Source organism: Onthophagus taurus, chromosome 8 (assembly GCF_036711975.1).
Source record: "Onthophagus taurus isolate NC chromosome 8, IU_Otau_3.0, whole genome shotgun sequence".
Lineage (NCBI taxonomy): Eukaryota > Metazoa > Arthropoda > Insecta > Coleoptera > Scarabaeidae > Onthophagus > Onthophagus taurus.
The window spans coordinates 9,141,017-9,162,502 of record NC_091973.1 but is presented as its reverse complement, the minus strand read 5'-3'; the positions used below and the strand labels follow the sequence as shown (position 1 = coordinate 9,162,502).

The 21,486-nt window shown below is 32.3% G+C and overlaps 1 protein-coding gene across 5 annotated transcripts in view; it reads left to right on the top strand.

Annotated features, from left to right (window-relative positions):
- LOC111413879 (cytotoxic granule associated RNA binding protein TIA1) overlaps nucleotides 1-21,452 on the top strand; it is a 278,716-nt gene extending 257,264 nt beyond the window's left edge. For 3 of the 5 annotated variants that reach the window (XM_023045000.2, XM_023045002.2, XM_023045004.2), the window contains 6 exons: nucleotides 1,956-2,058; nucleotides 9,356-9,536; nucleotides 9,590-9,719; nucleotides 10,231-10,415; nucleotides 17,910-18,042; nucleotides 18,819-21,452. In XM_023045000.2, coding sequence (XP_022900768.1) covers nucleotides 1,956-2,058; nucleotides 9,356-9,536; nucleotides 9,590-9,719; nucleotides 10,231-10,415; nucleotides 17,910-18,042; nucleotides 18,819-18,860 — 774 coding nt within the window. In that variant the 3' untranslated portion in view covers nucleotides 18,861-21,452. Of the gene's footprint in view, nucleotides 1-1,955; nucleotides 2,059-9,355; nucleotides 9,537-9,589; nucleotides 9,720-10,230; nucleotides 10,416-17,909; nucleotides 18,043-18,439 lie in introns of all 5 variants that reach the window. The other 2 variants (XM_023045001.2, XM_023045003.2) reach the window with 2 other exon arrangements.
- Nucleotides 21,453-21,486: the final 34 nt, after the last annotated feature.

Here is a 21,486-nt window from a genome sequence, read left to right as displayed (position 1 = left end):
TTATTCCAAACAGTCCACCGTAGCTTAGTTTGTAGCTTCGCTTCACAACCTCGATCTGTACCACACTTTCAAAAACATGTAAGGACAGAAAGAGGTTGCCAAGAGAAAGTACAATTTGTTTATTGATGACAAAAATTACAAAACTAAATAATATACAATTAATAAATAGTTTGGAACCAACAATTAATACTGTAATTCTTTATCAGCTCAGTTGCATAGCTGCTTAGTTGTAAAGCTGCAGAGAGATGCCACAATAAGAAGTGACACCTAACTCTGACTTCTTTTGTGGCCGTCTCACTGCTACTTACAACGACTAGTACAGTAGTTTCTTGCTGTAGCTCCGTAAACCTTAAAGTTTAGAGCCTTTGACAGAAATGCCATCAAGTGCAGCAGAAACAATATTTCTTCAATTTCTGCAAATTTTCAGATGAATAGAATTGCTGATCCATTTAATTCCAACTGTATCGTGTTCCTCATTATGCAAAAATATAAATACGGCAAAAAAATCACTTGCCGTTTTATGGGAAAACCGTTTTTTCTGGAATTATTGCAAATTTCAGGTTGACCAAAATTTTATTTCAAATTAATATAACTTGAACTGCATCGCATCATTCTCATCATGTCTAAAGCAAAAATGCTTCAATTTTTTTTGGAAAACTTGGTTTTCCTCAATTCTGAACAAAATTTCTGATTAATTTAATCCCAACTGTTTCCTCATTGTCCATAGTAACAAATACGGAGAGAAAATTAGTTTTGCCATATATACATATACAGGGTGTCTCACGTAACTGGTTCGCTGGAAGTTTTTAAGGTTCCATTATTCGTAAGGGTTGGAAATTTTGGTAGAATATAACTAGTAACCCTATATTTCCGGTCACCAGTGATGAAGACAACGAATTAAATATTTTATCGTATTTTATTGCATACCCAAATGAAATTTAATAAAGAAATTATATTTAATTGAACCTTATTTGTTTTAAAAATGTTGTACATTTAATTTTGCAAAAAATATACAGGATGTTCGATTTAAAAATGACACAATCACAGTTTATTTATTTAACCGACTTTCTACTTCCACTAATAACAAAGTTACAAATGGTGCGCACTTAATTTAGAATAGCTGTATGCGATATACAGTGTGTGGCAAAATTATGGAATAAATTCAATAAAACGCTTATAACAAGTCTATTTTGTTTTTTCAAAGCACACATTTTGAGCCCATATTCACTTCGAGATAGTTATTTGTTTTCAAGTTATGACGTCATCGACAATTTTTTTTTATTACGGAATATAAGAGCTTTTTGTTGATGACGTCATAACTTAAAAACAAATAACTATCGGGAAGTGAATATGAGCTCAAAATGTATGTTTGGAAAAACAAAAGCTTGTTTCGCCGTATTTGCAAAATAATGTTTATAAGCGTTTTATTGAATTTATTCTGTAATTTTGCCGCACACTGTATAGATGATTGAGCTTTCCATTATATCTTCAAAAATATATAGCTCGTTACTTGTATAGTTGATCAGTTATATAGTTACAGAGAGATGGCACAAAAAGTAGTAACACTTAATTCTCACTACTTTTGTGGCTATCTCACTGAAACCCACAACTTCTATATCTTCTTATTAAATTTTTCACCTGTTATTAAAGCATATAAATTAAAACTTTCAATGAAAATATTTACTTTATAATTACGATGACCATGAATCTGTGGCTTAAAATACCACGAGAAACATGTTTTGAATAAGTGGGATGTCCGATCAATTGAAATTCAAACGATTAGTAAACAGTGTTCAATGGAGGGTAAATTGCGCTTCCTGAAATAGATCGCGATCTAATTATCATGCTCGATCGAGTTGGCGAAGCTGTCAGAGGGCGCCGAATTTCCTATTTGAAAGTCTTCCAGGGAGTTGAAATGCGTGAAAATGTTTCATAGTTCGTCTTTTTTTTTACAGGAAGCGGAAAGCGCCATCGCCGCCATGAACGGTCAATGGCTTGGCAGCCGCAGTATTAGGACCAATTGGGCAACCAGGAAGCCACCAGCTCCTAAAAACGAAGGTGAGTTTTTCGTTTTTAGATTTTTTTATTTTTTTCCCCTTTTGTTCGGCGATATTTGAGTTTCCCCCCCGAGGGCTGGACCAATCAAGTTGCGATTCTGGTACTGTCACAGCTTGCTTATGTTTTATATGGCTGGGGAGAACGTTTGATATTCACGTGAAATAACGCACGGAATTGAATCGAGATAGCTTTTATAACTAACCGTAATGTCTCCCTCGCCGGTATCCAAATGTAAAAAGTTAAATCTTGTTTAAGATACGTGGAAACCGTACGAATGTACCTGACATCGAATTTGCTGATTGTTGTTAGACCGAACAAATACTTTTACTCGTCCGTACAAACAACAGATCGATAAAAAACGCGGGGGGTCCCATCATTCCAAGCAAACAAAGTTTCGATTACCGTTTTTGGACAGGATCGTTTAAACCTTTTCGCTGGAATACTTCCATAATTCTTTTTAATTCATCTTTTACGTTCTCTATTGTTCCGTAATCCCACGAAACAAAGATTAAGTTCAATCGCATTTATAACAGTTAAATAGGTTTGTTGTAAATAGCAAAAAATGTTTTAAACAGTTCAGTATGTTTACCCGATTTGCTTGCTTAAGAACGTCTCTGAACGTCAAATTGCTCTTAGTAATCGATTGGTTGTAGCGCTTACAATCTCATGCATATTATTGAACACGCTATGTACCTAACCTTGTTGTACAACACAGTCAACAATGCGTTGATTATACTGGCACACAATATTGTTACTCAGGTTGATATTCGTATAATAGACAAGTTTATATGCTTCCAGCAATGCCCTCTTTGGCGTGGCGTAAATATTTGCACTCTTACGACATCGATGAGTGCTCGAAAAGTTTGCTTCCCACTCGAATCGAAAACGAGTAGCTCGTGACTTATGTACTCATTAGAGGTTCGTCGAATTTATTCTACAGCCGGGGGTGTTCCCATCGTTTTTACGACGTCCTTTAACGGTGGAAACGCAAAGGACCAGTTCGATTTAAATTCGGAAACGGTCAGAATTCAGCAATATATAGGGAGACAGGGACAAAAAGCGCACACAGCACTGCGAAGAGGTTTTCGTTCTACAAAAAGAGCGAAAAGTAGTTGATTGGGAACGTATATTTCCGGTGGGAAGGATCCTAATCCAGCAACCACCTTTAGTTGATTTTATTTTTTTTGAAGTCAACAAACTTTAATTCCGATTATTTTATGATAGAACTTCCGCCTTAGAATGAAGATAGATGCGCGCCACCAAGTTCTGGCGAAACTTTTCACAGTTTCGGTTATTTTTATGTAAATTCTCACCGCCGTTTGATTGATGCCCCGATTATACTATAATATGACTGATGTGATATTACATTCATCCCTGTATTTGCTTCTTGATACAGGTGGTACTTTTTATATTGCGCAACATCAATCATTCACGTTCAATCTCTAGGAAAAATAACTTTCCTGATAGATAGCGTCATAAATAATGGTAATAGCAACTGGCGTGTACACTGTTTTGATTCGCGACAAATATAATTACTATTTTCTATAACATAATTAACCCAAAACATTTCCCTATCCATAAAATATTTACATAACGTTTTATTTACCAGTTTAGTGCTGTAGCCATTAATTACGATGTTTTATAATTAGCTAAAAATTGATTCCAGTTAAAACGCATAGTGTAACGCGTCTCATCAGTTAAATCGCTTTACATGGTTGTGTTCATATTTTCGTTTAATCGCGTTACTTTTTTGCCATGCAAATCACGTAGCTAGGCGCTATGCAATTTTCATCGATTTATGTTATATCGTCCACACCATTGTGCGAAGGTAATTTAGCTTCGCGTTGCAATTTCTCTGTCTCTCTCATTCGCTATATGACTTTCACTACTTATTGTTCCAACCAAGTTCCGACATCGCATCGCTTCGCGGTTTCTCTAGCTTTTTTGACGGTTATAAAATTAATTACTATAACAAGTGCCGAGAGTTAACTTCGCCCTGTTATAATCTAAATGAGTCGGAAAGTTGTTTTTAAACGTCAGCAGCTTCGTGCAGATTGAATGCGGAGTAAATTTAGGTTGACATGGAATCGAAACAAGATGTTTGCGGTAAGCTGGATTACCGAATTGACGCAGTACTTAGCTGCTAATGCACGTAGGTTGATTTATACCAAGTATAAGAACGGCTAAATCAATAACAATTCCCCTATTAGTATGAATTATCCTAGTCATTAACTAGATGCTCAAGAGGAATTATGTCATCGCTAGAAGCATCCATATCAGTTATTTCGGCGGTTAGATCAGACGTTAATGTTGGTTAATTTAGCTAATTTATACGGCTGTCACCATATACCGAACGTTTACACGCTATAATTACATGCAAACAAGTCACTATCTACTCCTTTGTATTCTCAAAGAAAACGTCAACGCGACCTGCACATTATTTACGCCACTTGATTAAAGGAAGGAAATTAACGCAAGCTTACAATGTTTAGCTAGACGTATCCGTTTTCGAATCATTTTCAACTTTTCTCATCTAACTTAACCGAAAAGGAATATTCACTCCCTCTTCAACTTCTTTTCACTTATCTCTTCCTTGTATTTATTTTAACAACAAGCTTCAAAACTCTTTGATAACTCATAATATTTAATTAAAGTAACCACAATATCATCTCAATTGTCACTCAAAAGTAATATTATTAATTAATATTATTATATTAAATTAATTAATAAATAAATTAATATACATAAACTCAACTTGACCTTGACCCTAGAAATACTTAAAAGAAATATATATTGCAACAAAAAAATCAATATGATATATCTAAATGACATATTGAATCCCGTCAAAAGAGTTGCCTCGGCTTCTAAATAATGTAATTATACTGAAATAAAAGTTTATGTTTGACTCTTAACTACTCACGCTATAATAGTGATCAAATACAATATATTAAATTATAAAATACTAAAAAAATAAAAAAAATACTAAAAATACTTACTAATTTATTACTAAATTTCTAAAAAATTATAAATTATATTAAAAAATAATAAGAGAAATAAATATTTTATTTATTTGTACATGGACCACTTCCATGACAGTTAGAATTACACAACAAATTATTCTTTTTGCACAAACATTTTTTTGTACAAGAGCATCTTTTAAATCCTAGTCCTGTACCGGTTGACTGGGCAGTTGCCACTGCTCGGAGACATATCTCTTTGGAAGGAACTTCATCAGGAGATATAAGTTTTCCATCACAAACACTAAACTGGGACCTTGCATATAGTTGTGTAATTATTTCATTTCTTGTTCCCAATTTATAGTAATTATCATCACTAACATCTAGTACAATGGCAAGTACAGATCTAGGATCTTCTCTTCCACAATCTACCTCAGGAACTTTTACTAGAACGGTCGAACCAATAGCAGCTGAGGGACTGGTCATCATTCTTTAGAACGCATCACTACGTTCCATTATTATTGATGTTCTTCTGTGGTACAATACACATCACCGATTTTGATTCACTCCATCGGCGTCTTCATTAAGTATCGCACAACTAAAATGATTCGGTTTTAAACAATCCGTGCACAACGAATAATTCTCTGAGCAGGTTTCTAAACAAATTACACATTTAGTTTCCCTCTCTATTATTATTAACTTCTTCTTCGATATTTTCTTTATCTTTCTGTTCGATGTTCAACTCTTTACTTTTATATTCAATGTTTTCCAAAAGTTTGTTTAGATCATTTCTATTATTTCTTTCGGCAAAGAAAACGCCAGAACGCCATTTTGATGCCAGAATGATAGGAGCGATTTTTTACAAATTGGACAAACTGTAAGTTTTTACTCCACTTGTTTGTGCTATTTTGTTGCATCCAAGTGGTGAGCATGTTTTCCACATCTTCATTCGTTCTTTTCACGGCTGCGCCTCGTTTTCCATGCATAATTTTTAGCTCCGGTCACATATCCCGTAAGCTTTCTATCATGTTATTGCAAAATTCGCGACCATTGTCTGATTGGAAAATGCTAAACATTTCAAGAATACGACATGCAACTTCCTCAGCGCGTTTGGTTTCCAAAAGCAACTAATAATCACAATCAAATGTGAGCAATATGTCTAAATGTTCCTTTTACACTTAAGTATACTTCACTGCCTCGGCAACGCCGTTCAAAGCATCATGATAATATTAAATAAAAGCTTTGCTGTTTGTTTCTTAAGCACTTGCTACTACCTCGGCAGCACAGCTGCCTCGGCAACGACTTCTAAGTGACTTGATCACGCTAATCACGCTATTACCTCGGCAATTATAATCATAATCGAATGTGAGCAATATGTCTAAATGGTTCCTTGTCATTTAAGTACACTTCACAGCCTCAGCATCTAAACGTTGTAATAATATTAAAATTAAGAGTTACAGTTTGTTTCTTAAGCACTCGCGCTACTATCTCGGCAACTACATATGACAGTTGATTATAAATAATATGTCTAAATAGTTTCTTTAACACTTAATCACTGGATCGGAATAGCAGTTACGTTGGCTTCTAAATGATATAAACGTATTGTAATCAACGAGTTTGTTTCTTAATCACTGGCGCCACTGCCCCGGAAATTACATATCACATTCGAATGTGACAATATGTCTAAATGGTTTCTTCTGATTTAAGTACACTTCACTGCCTTGGCTTCTAAAGGAAGTGATAATATTAAGTAAAGGTTTACTGTGCAATTCTTAAGCACTCACGCTACTACCTCGGCAGCATAGCTGCCTCGGCAACAACATATAACAATGAATTATAAATAATATGTCTAAAGAATTTCTTTAACACTTAATTACTGCCTAAGGATAGTAGTTACATAGGCTTCTAAATGACATAATCGTATTGTAATCAAAAATTCTGAGTTTGTTTCTTAATCACTGGCGCCTCTGCCTCGGCAATTACATATCACATTCGAATGTGACATGTCTAAATGGTGCCTTCTCACTTAAGTACACTTCACTACCTTGGCTTTTAAACGATGTAACAATATTAAATAAAGGTTTACTGTGTAATTTTTAAGCACTCACGCTAGTACCTCGGCAACTGCATATTACAATGGATTATAAATAATATGTCCAAAGAATTTCTTTAACACTTAATTACTGCCTAGGGATAGCAGTTACATTGGCTTCTAAATGACATAATCGTATTGTAATCAAAGATTCTGAGTTTGTTTCTTAAACACTGGCGCCACTTACATAATTACATATCGTATTCGTATGTGACTAGTATGTCTAAATGTTTCTCTTATTACTTAAAATCACTTCACTGTCTCGCCAACACAGTTGCCTCGGCTTCTAGATGACATGATAGTATTGAAATACATACTCTCGCTATTCGCTAACTAAAAATCATAATTGATTGTGCACAATATGTCTAAATAGTTTTCGTTGCCTCGGCAACTAAGTAACTCATTACTATTAAAGAAATGTTTACTCTCCGTTGTTTGTACGTAACAACTAAAACAAACATATGAAAACGTATTTTAATGGTGAGAAATTAAATCTAAATGGCACCTAATAATGAATAGTTAAACTATACATTATGACAAGGGATATATTAGGTTTACATAGGTAGGATGGCATTATTATTAATTTAAATAAATAATGTATTACTAATTATTGATCGAGTGGGGTTTGATTTTCGGTTTGACCCTGATTCGATTTGGATTCGGGACACGCATCATTTAGATACACAAGATTATGACAATCAATGATTTTCAAAATCATATTACGAGTCGTATTAATTTTAGAGGAAGCAAATGTACAACAGGGGCAATATGGATACGATGTCAATATTAACATCCGCAACACTAAAGCACACTATTAATTTTGAGGTTTTAACGAATATGACATTAAAATTAATATTGATTTTAAGCGACGATTTTATTTATGATAAATTTTAAGTGATTATTAATGAAGAAATTGTCATTAAAAGTCATGGCGATCTTTAGCGTTAAAGTGTAACGTTGTGGATCAGAATAGGATAGGATAATAGGTGGAGGGTAGTTCGTCCATAAAGAGTTAGGGTGCACCTCTGTAATGTAGGGGTGGGTAGGTAACGGTGCATTGTGTTGGTATATCCGCGTTGGTACGCAAATACTGAGCGTTTGTCAACGTTGCATCCATACGCAATGCGGATATCTAGAACTCGCCCCGTCCCTGCTTTGACACTGGCGACGGACGTTCGAATCTGCCCCCCGGTTAGGAAGGGGTGGCAGCCTATCGTGACTATAAATTAGAATTACTTGACACACCGTTTTGTGCGCAGACTTTACCAGAAGCCGATTGCGAATAAATTACTAAATGTATTGTGAATTAGCAGAGGCGTATATCATCTTCATTCAGGCCGTATGGCCACGTTCGCACGTTCCGCGTGTTCGAACTTGTTTGAAAAGATACAAAATGAAAAAACGCAAAAACTTTACCGCTGTTATTGTTTACGTTCAATTTAAATTTCGATTAATAAAACTTGGCAGTGTAATTTAAGAGATAAGGATCCTAATTAGGATATTAACTTTACGTTAAACTTTTACTAATTAATATTTAGGAGGGATTTACTCGTCCTTTTCCAACTTTATATTTTACTTCCCCAAAGGGGCTTAAAACATAAAATATTCTTCGCGCAAATTCATGCATTATCCACAACACGGGGTCAATATTCAAGCGCTTCCAAACAAGTCATATATCCGTATCTTAATCTAAACGAAGGAGGCAAACTCTAACAAGAACAAACACTGAGTAACGCGGAAAGAGGAAAGAAATCTTTTTAACGCCAAATAATGTTGGTGTATGTAAATAAATGTTTTGCCAACAAAATTTGTTGAACGAATTTTAATTCGGCGATATAAAAAATCCGTATACGTGGAGGTATTCGCGACGTTAAAAAATAATTTTTTGACGTGATCAATTTACCGTGTTATATTTGCATCCGTAAATTCTCCCGTCGTTTGATTTAACTGCGCGTATTGGTAGATTTTTATTTTTGTTTTGCCAGTTTTTTGCGTCCCCTTTTTTCCTAGTCGCCGCCCAGTGTTTTTAATTTACAATTGCATCAAAAACCAATAACTCAGCGTTTCCGAAATTCGTTCAGCGAACGGAACGAATAAACTTCTGGTTTTTGTTCCGCCCGTATGAACAAACTTAACGATTTGTCGGGGTTTATTTTGCGGAGGGAAAAAATGGTAAAGCGCAACAATACGCGCTGAATTTTCGCTAAATACACTTTACTCAAGTTCTGTATAGGTCCTTTTTTTGCAGTAAACTCAAAACCTTTAACATTCGATGAGGTCTACAACCAAAGCAGTCCTACCAATTGTACGGTATATTGTGGAGGCATCACAAATGGATTGAGTGAAGAATTAATGCAGAAAACATTCGCACCATTTGGAACTATTCAAGAAATTCGGGTATTTAAAGAAAAAGGATATGCATTCGTTCGGTAATACTTCTTTTTGCACAAAAATAAAAAATTAACAATTTTTTTATCTTCAGTTTTTCCACCAAAGAATCTGCCACTCATGCTATTGTGGCGGTCCACAACACTGATATCAATGGTCAAATCGTCAAGTGTTCCTGGGGGAAGGAATCAGGAGATCCAAACAATGCCCCAGTCGCTGGCCAGGTACTATTATTCCCATGATTGTAAGCCGAAAAATACAAAAATATCACGCTCAAAAAAAAACAACAAATCTAAAACAAACACAAACATCGAATAAACATACGCGAAAAGCCCGGACGCTTTTCGGAGATTATTTTTTGCCTTCCTGTGCGGTTTTTTACCCTTATTGGCTGCGCGCAACTCTGGCACGGTGTTAAAAAGCCGGGATTAAATGATATAATTGACAGCGCAAATTTTAAGCTATGCAGCCTTGCAACTCGCGTCTAGATAAATCAAAATCTCCGTAACCCGACAAATTACCATCACATATTTTTTTATTCCCGCTTTTTATGCCACCCAAAGAAACGGAAACGCGAATTTATGCGCGACCTCGACTGCGGGAAATCGCTTCGCTCGCGCCACCTGTTGATAAAATTCCGAAACGCCACTTTCAACCCTCCGCGTTCTCTTTCCACTCACCTCCGACACAACAACTTTAAATTGCCTCAATCATACGTTAAACGTAATATTTTAGTGTGCTTTACAGGCTCTAACTAGCACCCAATATCCTTATGGAGCCTACGGGCAACAGCTCGGATACTGGTATCCCCAGAGCTTCCCCACAACGGCTGCGGCCGCTCAAATGCAAGGACAGTTTTTGCAAGGCATACAGGGTTACGCTTACGGTCAATTTGCTGGGTATCAACAGTCTTACATGGGGTAAGTACCTATTAACAACTAAACTGCCTTAAAACTACTTATTCGTATTATTTAATTAGCTTCATTCATTTAATTATATAATCTTAGGTTGCTAATCAAAAAATTCGTATAAAATTAATTTTGTATGTGTGAAAATTTTTTAATTAGTCAATAAAAGAATCTACTTTTTAATGCAGAAAACCGTTTTGAAAAATAACAACGTTAATTGAACGCCAATTGAACAACATTACTGTGTCAGATCGGTATTCGCTACCTCATATACATGATTTCAACATTCATTTGCACGGATGCAAAATCTTTTCTAAAATCGACTTGGTCAGAACGTATCATCAGATACCCGTAGATAAAGAGGACATACCAAAGACAGCTATAACAACCCCTTTCGGTCTTCTCGAATTCGTTCGCATGCCTTTTGGCCTTCGAAATGCAGCGCAAACATTCCAAAGGTTCACTTTCAGGACTAACCTTCATTTTTGTATATTTAGACCATATTCTTGTAGCAAGTCAACATACTTCATTAAAAACAATTATTTCACAGATTAACTTCCTACAGAGCGTTCAACAATGATTGTAAGGTGTTTGAATTTCCCGCTTTTGCGTTTAATTTTTAAGGCTGGTACGAGAAAACTAATAAACATAGGCGTATCATAGGAAAAATTTCGAAGGCATTAAAAAATTTTTGTTTACAATTTATCAATGTGTAACTTTACTAACAAAATTTAAAAATGTGTATGAAATCAATTAATATTTATTCACATTTTGTCATAATAAATGTTAAAACTTGTTAACTCGAAAGCAATTAAAACATACCACGCCACTGATTGTTAAAAATACGTCGAAAACGTCAGCCGGTACCAATGTTGTTTGTCAAATGTTACTAAAAGTCAAGCACGCCAAATTCAAACACCTTACAATCATTGTTGAACGCTCTGTACAATATATCAATATTGTATTTAAACCCAAAAAATGTATTTTCGGTGTTAAATCATTGGATTTTCTTAGTCATCATGTTTCAGCTGATGGCATTCGACCATCCCAATCAAGAAACACAGCTATAAAACATTTTCCAAAGCCAACGACTCTAAAAGAGTTACAAAGATTTTTGGGAATGTTAAGCTTCTACCATAGATTCTTACCTAACATTTGAAATATTCTTGATATCTTATACACACATTCAAAATTACTTCACTATCAAAAACAAAAAACAATTTCACCAACTTCATGGACACTGCAACGTGATAACGCTTTTTCTTCAGCCAAAGATCTTCTATCAAAATCTATCTTTCTAGGACATCCCTCTTGACATGCTACCCTATCATTGTCAACTGATGCATCTAACACAGGTATGGGAGCTGTTTTAACACAAACCATCAATGGAAAATCTCAACCATTAGCATTCTTTTCCAAAAAATTTACTTCATGCCAAACCAATTATTCAACTTTTGATAGAGAACTATTAGCAATCTACTCTGCTATCAAATTTTTCAAACATTCCTTACATGGAAATCAATTCACGGTATATACAGATCACAAACCCACAGACAAAACTCCTCGTCAAACCCGATATCTAAGTTATATTGCACAATTTACTTCAGATATCAAATACATCAGAGGAAATTCAAATGTTATTGCAGATACTCTATCCAGAACAAACTTCGAATCTCTAAATTCATCTTACCCAAATTTTCTAACCCTTAGCAACGCTCAACTTGCTGACACAGAATTTAAAAAACTTACTGAATAAGCAATTTTGGAACAATCCTTCAAAATCTTATCATTTGGCACATCAAATAACATCACAATCTGATATCAAACTGTGATGTGAAACCTCTTCATCATCTCCAAGAATTTATATTCTGCAACAGTTCAGACAAGCAATTTTTGACAAAATTCATAGCTTATCTCATCCCGGAATACGTTCCACCGTTCATGCAATCAAAACAATGTCACACATGTCAAAACAAATTCATGTTTGGACCAAAACCTGCTTAAAATGTCAACAAGCAAAAATCCAAAAACATACTAAATCGCCAATCATCAACATCAAAATTCCTAAAATTAGATTTGATCATACACATATCGACTTGATAGGAGCACTCTTTTCAAAATTTAACACATTACTTGGCACACGACGAATACACACACCATCTTTCCATGCTCAAGCAAATGGAATGTTAGAACGATTTCATAGATCATCGAAGACGGCTATCATCGCTAAAAGAGACACTACTAGATGTAACAACAATTTACCCTTCATCCTACTAGGATTAAAAACATCACTTAAGGAAGATCTAGGTTGCTCCTCAGCAGAACTGCTTTACGGGCAACCATTAAGACTTCCTGGAGAGTTCTTCATACGTACTAATCGATCTATTGACTATGAGCCATTCCTCTCCAGTTTAAGAGACACTTTTTCCAAATTAAAGCCTTTTCACTCCATTCAAAAACCTTTTATTCATAAAGACTTGCACATATCAAATTCTGTTTTCATTAGAATTGAAGGTTTGAAACCATCGTTATCTCCGCGATACGAAGGACCTTTCAAAGTTCTGACAAAAGCAACCAAATATTTCGTTATTCAGAAAAGCAATGATAAAATTATTGTTAATATCGATCGCCTTAAGCCCGCGTTTATCTTTAACGAGAGTGTTAAATTTAATAATTCGGAAATAGATAAACATGTGTCATCCTCGAATAGGAAAGTACATTTTAACATATAATTTTTCACGGAAGGGGGAGTATTGTAGTGTGCCATGCATCACACAAAGTGTGCCATGTAAAATTGTTTTAATAAATGATTTGTTATATAATTTTAAAAAACAACAAAAACAACAAGTTAATATAATAGAAAATATTGTATAAATATTTATTGTATAAATTCAAATATTGTACATGATAAAATAACGATTATCGTACAGTGGAAATATCTGAAACAATCAAGGTCTACTTCTTAATGCACATATTCGTTATTAAAAATTACTTTTAGTTTTTGTGAAATAATATTTTTAATTCTCCATTAATTTTCAAGTTTAACAATTTTTATCAATTAAGTTTAAAAATGTGTATAAAATCCATTTTTTAGAAAATTAATATCGAAATTTTTGAAACAATCAATATAGGTGTTCACTTTTTAATGGACACACTCGTTATGAATTATAAATTATTTACTACTTTTAGTTTTTGTGAAATAAATTTTTAAATTTTTTATGAATTTAGAGATTATTTTCTTCGATTAGCTTAAAAATTCGTATAAAATTCATTTTTTATAAAAATTGAATGTAAATTTATTAATCAGTCAATAAAAGTATCTATTTTTTTAATTCTCCACCAATTTTCAAGATTGACGATTTGTACCAATTAAAAATTTCAAACCGTTTTATTTTTGGTTAATGATACAGATGGAAAGAAAAAACATTCTCTACAATATTTATCAGTTAAGTTTAAAAATTTGTATAAAATCCATTTGTTAGAAAATTAATATGGAAATTTTTGAAACAATCAATATAGGTGTTCACTTTTTAATGGACACACTCGTTATGAATTATAAATTATTTACTACTTTTAGTTTTTGTGAAATAAATTTTTAAATTTTTTATGAATTTAGAGATTATTTTCATCGATTAGCATAAAAATTCGTATAAAATTCATTTTTTGTAAAAATTGAATGGAAATTTCTTAATTAGTCAGTAAAAGTAACTACTTTTTTATGAACTAAACAGTTTTGAGAAATAACTTTTAGTTTTTGTGAAATAAATTTTAAAATTTTTTATGAATTTAGAGATTATTTTCATCGATTAGCTTAAAAATTAGTATAAAATTCATTTTTTGTAAAAATTGAATGGAAATTTCTTAATTAGTCAATAAAAGTAACTCGTTTTCTATGAACTAAACGGTTTTGAGAAACAACTTTTAGTTTTTGTGAAATAAATTTTTGAATTTTTATATATTAGAAGTTATTTCCATCGATTAGGTTAAAAATTCGTATAAAATTCATTTTTTATAAAAATTGAATGGAAATTTCTTAGTTAGTCAATAAAAGTAACTCCTTTTTTATGAACTAAACAGTTTTGAGGAATAACTTTTAGTTTTTGTGAAATAAATTTTTGAATTTTTTATAAATTTAGAGATTATTTTCAGCGATTAGCTTAAAAATTCGTATAAAATTCATTTTTTATAAAAATTGAATGGAAATTTCTTAGTTAGTCAATAAAAGTAACTCCTTTTTTATGAACTAAACAGTTTTGAGAAATAACTTTCAGTTTTTGTGAAATAAATTTTTGAATTCTTTATAAATTTAGAAGTTATTTCAATCGATTAGGTTAAAAATTCGTATAAAATTCATTTTTTATAAGAATTGAATGGAAATTTCTTAATCAGTCAATAAAAGTATCTATTTTTTTAATTCTCCACCAATTTTCAAGATTAACGATTTGTATCAATTAAAAATTTCAAAGCCTTTTATTTTTGGTTAATGATACAGATGGGAAGAAAAAACACCCTCAACAATATTTATCAATTAAGTTTAAAAATTTTTATAAAATCCATTTCTTAGAAAATTAATATGGAAATATTTGAAACAGTCAATATAGGTGTTCACTTTTTAATGGACCCACTCGTTATGAATTATAAATTATTTACTACTTTTAGTTTTTGGTGTAATACATTTTTAAATTTTTTATGAATATAGAGATTATTTTCATCGATTAGCTTAAAAATTCGTATAAAATTCATTTTTTATTAAAATTGGTTGGAAATTTCTTAGTCAATAAAAGTAACTCGTTTTTAATGAACTAAACGGTTTTGAGAAATAACTTTTAGTTTTTGTGAAATAAATTTTTGAATTTTTTATAAATTTCGAAGTTATTTCCATCGATTAGCTTAAAAATTCGTATAAAATTCATTTTTTATAAAAATTGAATGGAAATTTCTTAATTAGTCAATAAAAGTAACTCGTTTTTTATGAACTAAACGATTTTGAGAAATAAGTTTCAGTTTTTGTGAAATAAATTTTTGAATTTTTTTATAAATTTCGAAGTTATTTCCATCGATTAGCTTAAAAATTCGTATAAAATTCATTTTTTATAAAAATTGAATAGAAATTTCTTAATCAGTCAATAAAAGTATCTATTTTTTTAATTCTCCACCAATTTTCAAGATTAACGATTTGTATCAATTAAAAATTTCAAAGCCTTTTATTTTTGGTTAATGATACAGATGGGAAGAAAAAACACCCTCAACAATATTTATCAATTAAGTTTAAAAATTTTTATAAAATCCATTTCTTAGAAAATTAATATGGAAATATTTGAAACAGTCAATATAGGTGTTCACTTTTTAATGGACCCACTCGTTATGAATTATAAATTATTTACTACTTTTAGTTTTTGTGTAATACATTTTTAAATTTTTTATGAATATAGAGATTATTTTCATCGATTAGCTTAAAAATTCGTATAAAATTCATTTTTTGTAAAAATTGAATGGAAATTTCTTAATTAGTCAATAAAAGTAACTCGTTTTCTATGAACTAAACGGTTTTGAGAAACAACTTTTAGTTTTTGTGAAATAAATTTTTGAATTTTTATATAGTAGAAGTTATTTCCATCGATTAGGTTAAAAATTCGTATAAAATTCATTTTTTATAAAAATTGAATGGAAATTTCTTAGTTAGTCAATAAAAGTAACTCCTTTTTTATGAACTAAACAGTTTTGAGAAATAACTTTTAGTTTTTGTGAAATAAATTTTTGAATTTTTTATAAATTTAGAGATTATTTTCAGCGATTAGCTTAAAAATTCGTATAAAATTCATTTTTTATAAAAATTGAATGGAAATTTCTTAGTTAGTCAATAAAAGTAACTCCTTTTTTATGAACTAAACAGTTTTGAGAAATAACTTTTAGTTTTTGTGAAATAAATTTTTGAATTCTTTATAAATTTAGAAGTTATTTCAATCGATTAGGTTAAAAATTCGTATAAAATTCATTTTTTATAAGAATTGAATGGAAATTTCTTAATCAGTCAATAAAAGTATCTATTTTTTTAATTCTCCACCAATTTTCAAGATTAACGGTTTGTATCAATTAAAAATTTCAAAGCCTTTTATTTTTGGTTAATGATACAGATGGGAAGAAAAAACACCCTCAACAATATTTATCAATTAAGTTTAAAAATTTTTATAAAATCCATTTCTTAGAAAATTAATATGGAAATATTTGAAACAGTCAATATAGGTGTTCACTTTTTAATGGACCCACTCCTTATGAATTATAAATTATTTACTACTTTTAGTTTTTGGTGTAATACATTTTTAAATTTTTTATGAATATAGAGATTATTTTCATCGATTAGCTTAAAAATTCGTATAAAATTCATTTTTTATTAAAATTGGTTGGAAATTTCTTAGTCAATAAAAGTAACTCGTTTTTTATGAACTAAACGGTTTTGAGAAATAACTTTTAGTTTTTGTGAAATAAATTTTTGAATTTTTTATAAATTTCGAAGTTATTTCCATCGATTAGCTTAAAAATTCGTATAAAATTCATTTTTTATAAAAATTGAATGGAAATTTCTTAATTAGTCAATAAAAGTAACTCGTTTTTTATGAACTAAACGATTTTGAGAAATAAGTTTCAGTTTTTGTGAAATAAATTTTTGAATTTTTTTATAAATTTCGAAGTTATTTCCATCGATTAGCTTAAAAATTCGTATAAAATTCATTTTTTATAAAAATTGAATAGAAATTTCTTAATCAGTCAATAAAAGTATCTATTTCTTTAATTCTCCACCAATTTTCAAGATTAACGATTTGTATCAATTAAAAATTTCAAAGCCTTTTATTTTTGGTTAATGATACAGATGGAAAGAAGAAACACCCTCAACAATATTTATCAATTAAGTTTAAAAATTTGTATAAAATCCATTTCTTAGAAAATTAATGTGGAAATTTTTGAAACAATCAATATAGGTGTTCACTTTTTAATGGACACACTCGTTATGAATTATAAATTATTTACTACTTTTAGTTTTTGTGAAATAAATTTTTAAATTTTTTATGAATTTAGAGATTATTTTCATCGATTAGCTTAAAAATTCGTATAAAATTAATTTTTTATAAAAATTGAATGGAAATTTCTTAATTAGTCAATAAAAGTACCTATTTTTTTAATTCTCCACCAATTTTCAAGATTAAAAATTTGTATAAAATCTATTTCTTAGAAAATTAATACGAAAATTTTTGAAACAATCAATATAGGTGTTTATTTTTTAATGGACACACTCGTTATGAATTATAAATTATTTACTACTTTTAGTTTTTGTGAAATAAATTTTTAATTTTTTTATGAATTTAAAATGGTTGAGAAAAATTTCGTTTATATTCAGATAAATATTAATAATATATAAATAAATAAATAGGGTGTATAATAAAGGTTGACATTTGTCGGGTTGCGGTAAGTTGGGAGTTTGGTTAAAACGCGATAATTTGTTGTTTTTAGGATGGGAATGCAAGTACCTACTACATGGCAGGGAATACCTGGTCAGCCGCAGCTGCCAACAACCCAACAGATGGCAGCCCCGGGGGCGGCTTTACAGCAGCCGGGTCTGGTGTTTCCCATCCAGCAGTACCAGGTGCGTACGACCTAGCATGACAACAAAAAGCGCTTGCGTTGCCTGTATGAGTGGATGGATGCAACCTAGAGGCATGTTAGTTCTAGTTCTGAGGAGTTCTTGTAACGGCTTGCGTTGTACATCTCCGTGGCGTAAATGGAGAACATACCCGCCGACCTACGACCCGCAAGTAGGCGGTAAACGTAAACGCACAGCGGGCGCGGCCTGAAATCTAGATGGGACGTTCAAAAGTATTCAGTAGTTAACTTCCGGAAGTTGGGAAGGGTTCGAAATAAGCGACGACGGAAGTTAGCGGGTAGGGAATATTTTTGAAGTCCGTCGCGTCGACCCGGTTAGATTTCAGGAAGCGGCACGTCGTGCTGGTATGGAATCTAAACAAAGCTTTTTCTTCTTTCAGGCTCAATGAAAACACACATTAGCCACCGAGTCTACATAGTGATATTTTAATACTGTTCAGGAAAACCCGTTTATTGATTTATCGCGGAATTGCAATGTTCGTGCCAAATTTCTCGACTCTATTCACCCCCACCGATGTTTAGCCCAGAATGTAACCAAAGAATATATGTATATGTAATATATTACACGCGCAGATGAGTCATTGAAATCCATCCATAGTTAGTTCACTTCAGGAGGCGATTTTTCCTGTTAGGCTTCTCACTTTTTTGGGTGAATGCGAAGAGAGGTTGTAGATCCTGCACTGCACGTGGCTATTTTGGTCACGATCCCTGCCCGTTAGCTCACTGGATGCCTAAGCATGACATGACGTATGTTGGCAGCTAACAGAAGAAGACTGGTTGGCTCCTAGTCTATTGGTGTGATTGCCGTAATCCAGTTACTTCAATGGGTCCTGTCGACAACGCACTTGAAAGTGCAGCCCTATTTGCCTCTTGCTGTTACGATTTTAATGAATCGTGTCGTTCGTATAACCCAGCACAATTAGAACATCGTTCGGGAGTGTTTCGCTTCGTTTAGTTTTCGATGCTTTTCCTACTCGCACTGTACAATCGCAAATATTTTCCTAATCCTAAAATCTTTGAATCTAAAACAGCTTTGAAGTAAGAATATTTAGAATTTATTATTTACATAGAGTGTAAAGGTCTCGATCTAAACGAAGCTCCTACCATGTTCTGATTGTACTGGTCTAAGAGAATATCTGGTTGTTTCGTTTAGTTAGAAAAATCTCCATGTTGAACATGTTTAGATGTAAGAGTTTATATTTGTAAAAACTTCGACCGATCGGTCCCTGTTCTGCGTTTATGATTTCGTGTTCTCACTTGTACAAACATAAGTAGGCTAAGGATTTAGTCACTGTGGACGAGACGAGATCGTAGGACGATCGTAGATTAGATAGCGTTAGGGGAATTGGCGACGCGTTTTGTCAATTGGTCGGCCACCACCAAGCATATACATACTGTAATATTACTGTACATACAGAGAGATATCGCATATAAGCAGTTATTGAGATGTGATGTCAGTAGTGAACGTAGAACTGCTTTGTCGACAAGTGTTAGGCTCTCATCTCAAAACACGACGCATAATATACATAGCCTAACGTGATATCGCAAAAAAAATCCGACATTTTATATATACATATATAATATGAATGGAGGAAAGTTTTGATACAAGAATTAAACAAGTATACCGCAGTCTATACATAGATAGGATGACGAGTATTATTTAGCGTTTATATTATTATAAATAGCTATATGTTCGTTAATGGCAGTATATTTGCACGCTAAAATGTAGGAGCACCACATATGTAACGGCTGTATTCATGTTATAAGTGTAAAGGAAGCCCTGCCCTTCGTATGGTTGTACAAATATCAATTAAATTAAGTATATTATCGTATCATTTCCACGCGACTTGTGTACCGTACGTTTGGACTAGTCAATTACTTGCTGCAACACGTTCCACACGTACCGCTCAGCGATCGTCTCTCTTGTCGGTAACCCTATCAGCAAAACCTCTTAATGCACAAACGCATTCACGTTTAGTTGCCGTTATCAAAGAGTTATGCTTTCCGACGGCTTTGAAACCAATGCTTTCCGACGTTAATCAAAGTTAAAATAAAGTAAACGAAAAAAGTATATAAAAAACTGAAAAGCGGACTACAAAATATTCTTTCCTCGTCGACAATCACCGTTTTTATCAAATCTCCGTTTTAAGTCAGCTTCAATCAAAAAGACGGTATTCAATTCGACTGACAATAAATTAGTTTCCGTTACCTGCATGGAGTCTTCAATTTAAAAGTATCAAAAGTATCAATTTCTTAAGACTTTTGAATTTAAAAAGAAAGGTCGATGATTATCGTTGCCGATAGATTATTGTTATCATTACCGTTCTGTGATATTAATTTTAAACGACGTTAACGCTTCTTATGGCTGAATGGGTTACTTCGCTTGCATTTAACCAACATGTGTATGTATGATTTGTACGTTTAATGCAGATGAAGACATGTTGATGCAGATGCCGATGACTATCGGTCAGCAAGCGTAAAGTTTAAAAGTAAAACGTGTTAAGTCAAATGTAGAACATATCACGGGGTTAAAGCGTTGCGTTATGTTGCGTTGTGTCGTTCTAGTCGTTCATGTTGGTTTTATGAAAGCAACGCCTCTTTTTTCGATAGACGATGTTACCGGAATACTAATTGTCAATATTTTCTTTTTAAGCTACAAGAGTAGATATAAATATATACGTGCATTGATATTTTCTCGAAGTACTCTGATGTTTAGAAATATTATAAATGGAGTAACAAAAAAAATAATAAAAATAAATAAAGAACCGCGTGCTTGATTTCATTTCCATACTAACACTGTAAGTAATTTTTAAAAAATGGCCAAAGAACTATTTTTGTGTGCTAGACCATTTTCAGAGATAAAAGCGAACTACAAAACAAAAATAAATGTGGAGTTGTGTGGAAAAGAAATTGAGGTGAAGTATAAAAATGTATAGGCAACCTATTTTTATTAGGGAAATGCGGGACTTACATGTGCGAATTTATTTTTTACTTAGAACAGATTCGAACGAAAATCAAAAGCGTTTTATTATTAAGTTATGTTGAGTTTCGTTGAACTTCGAATTTAGTACTCTGTAGAAACGAGAGAAAAAACAAATTCAGCAGCAAAGGTCTTCTTAAGGCGAAAACGGTGATTAAATAGTTTATTGTAAATCTAGATAGAACAAATATTTAAGGAAAATAAAATTTAAAAAAGAAAACAAACCTTTGCTAGCTGATAACAGGGTGACAATTGTATAAAAAAGTGTTTTATATCACAAGCTATATAACGCATTACATATAAGCGTGTATATAGCACGCACCCAGATAACAAAAATATTATATACAAAAATACAACAAACCTAGGTTATTATATGTAGAACATGGAATTGAAATAAAGACAGTTACAAACAATTTTAATCGCATTTTTTCTTCTAACCCGAAAGGA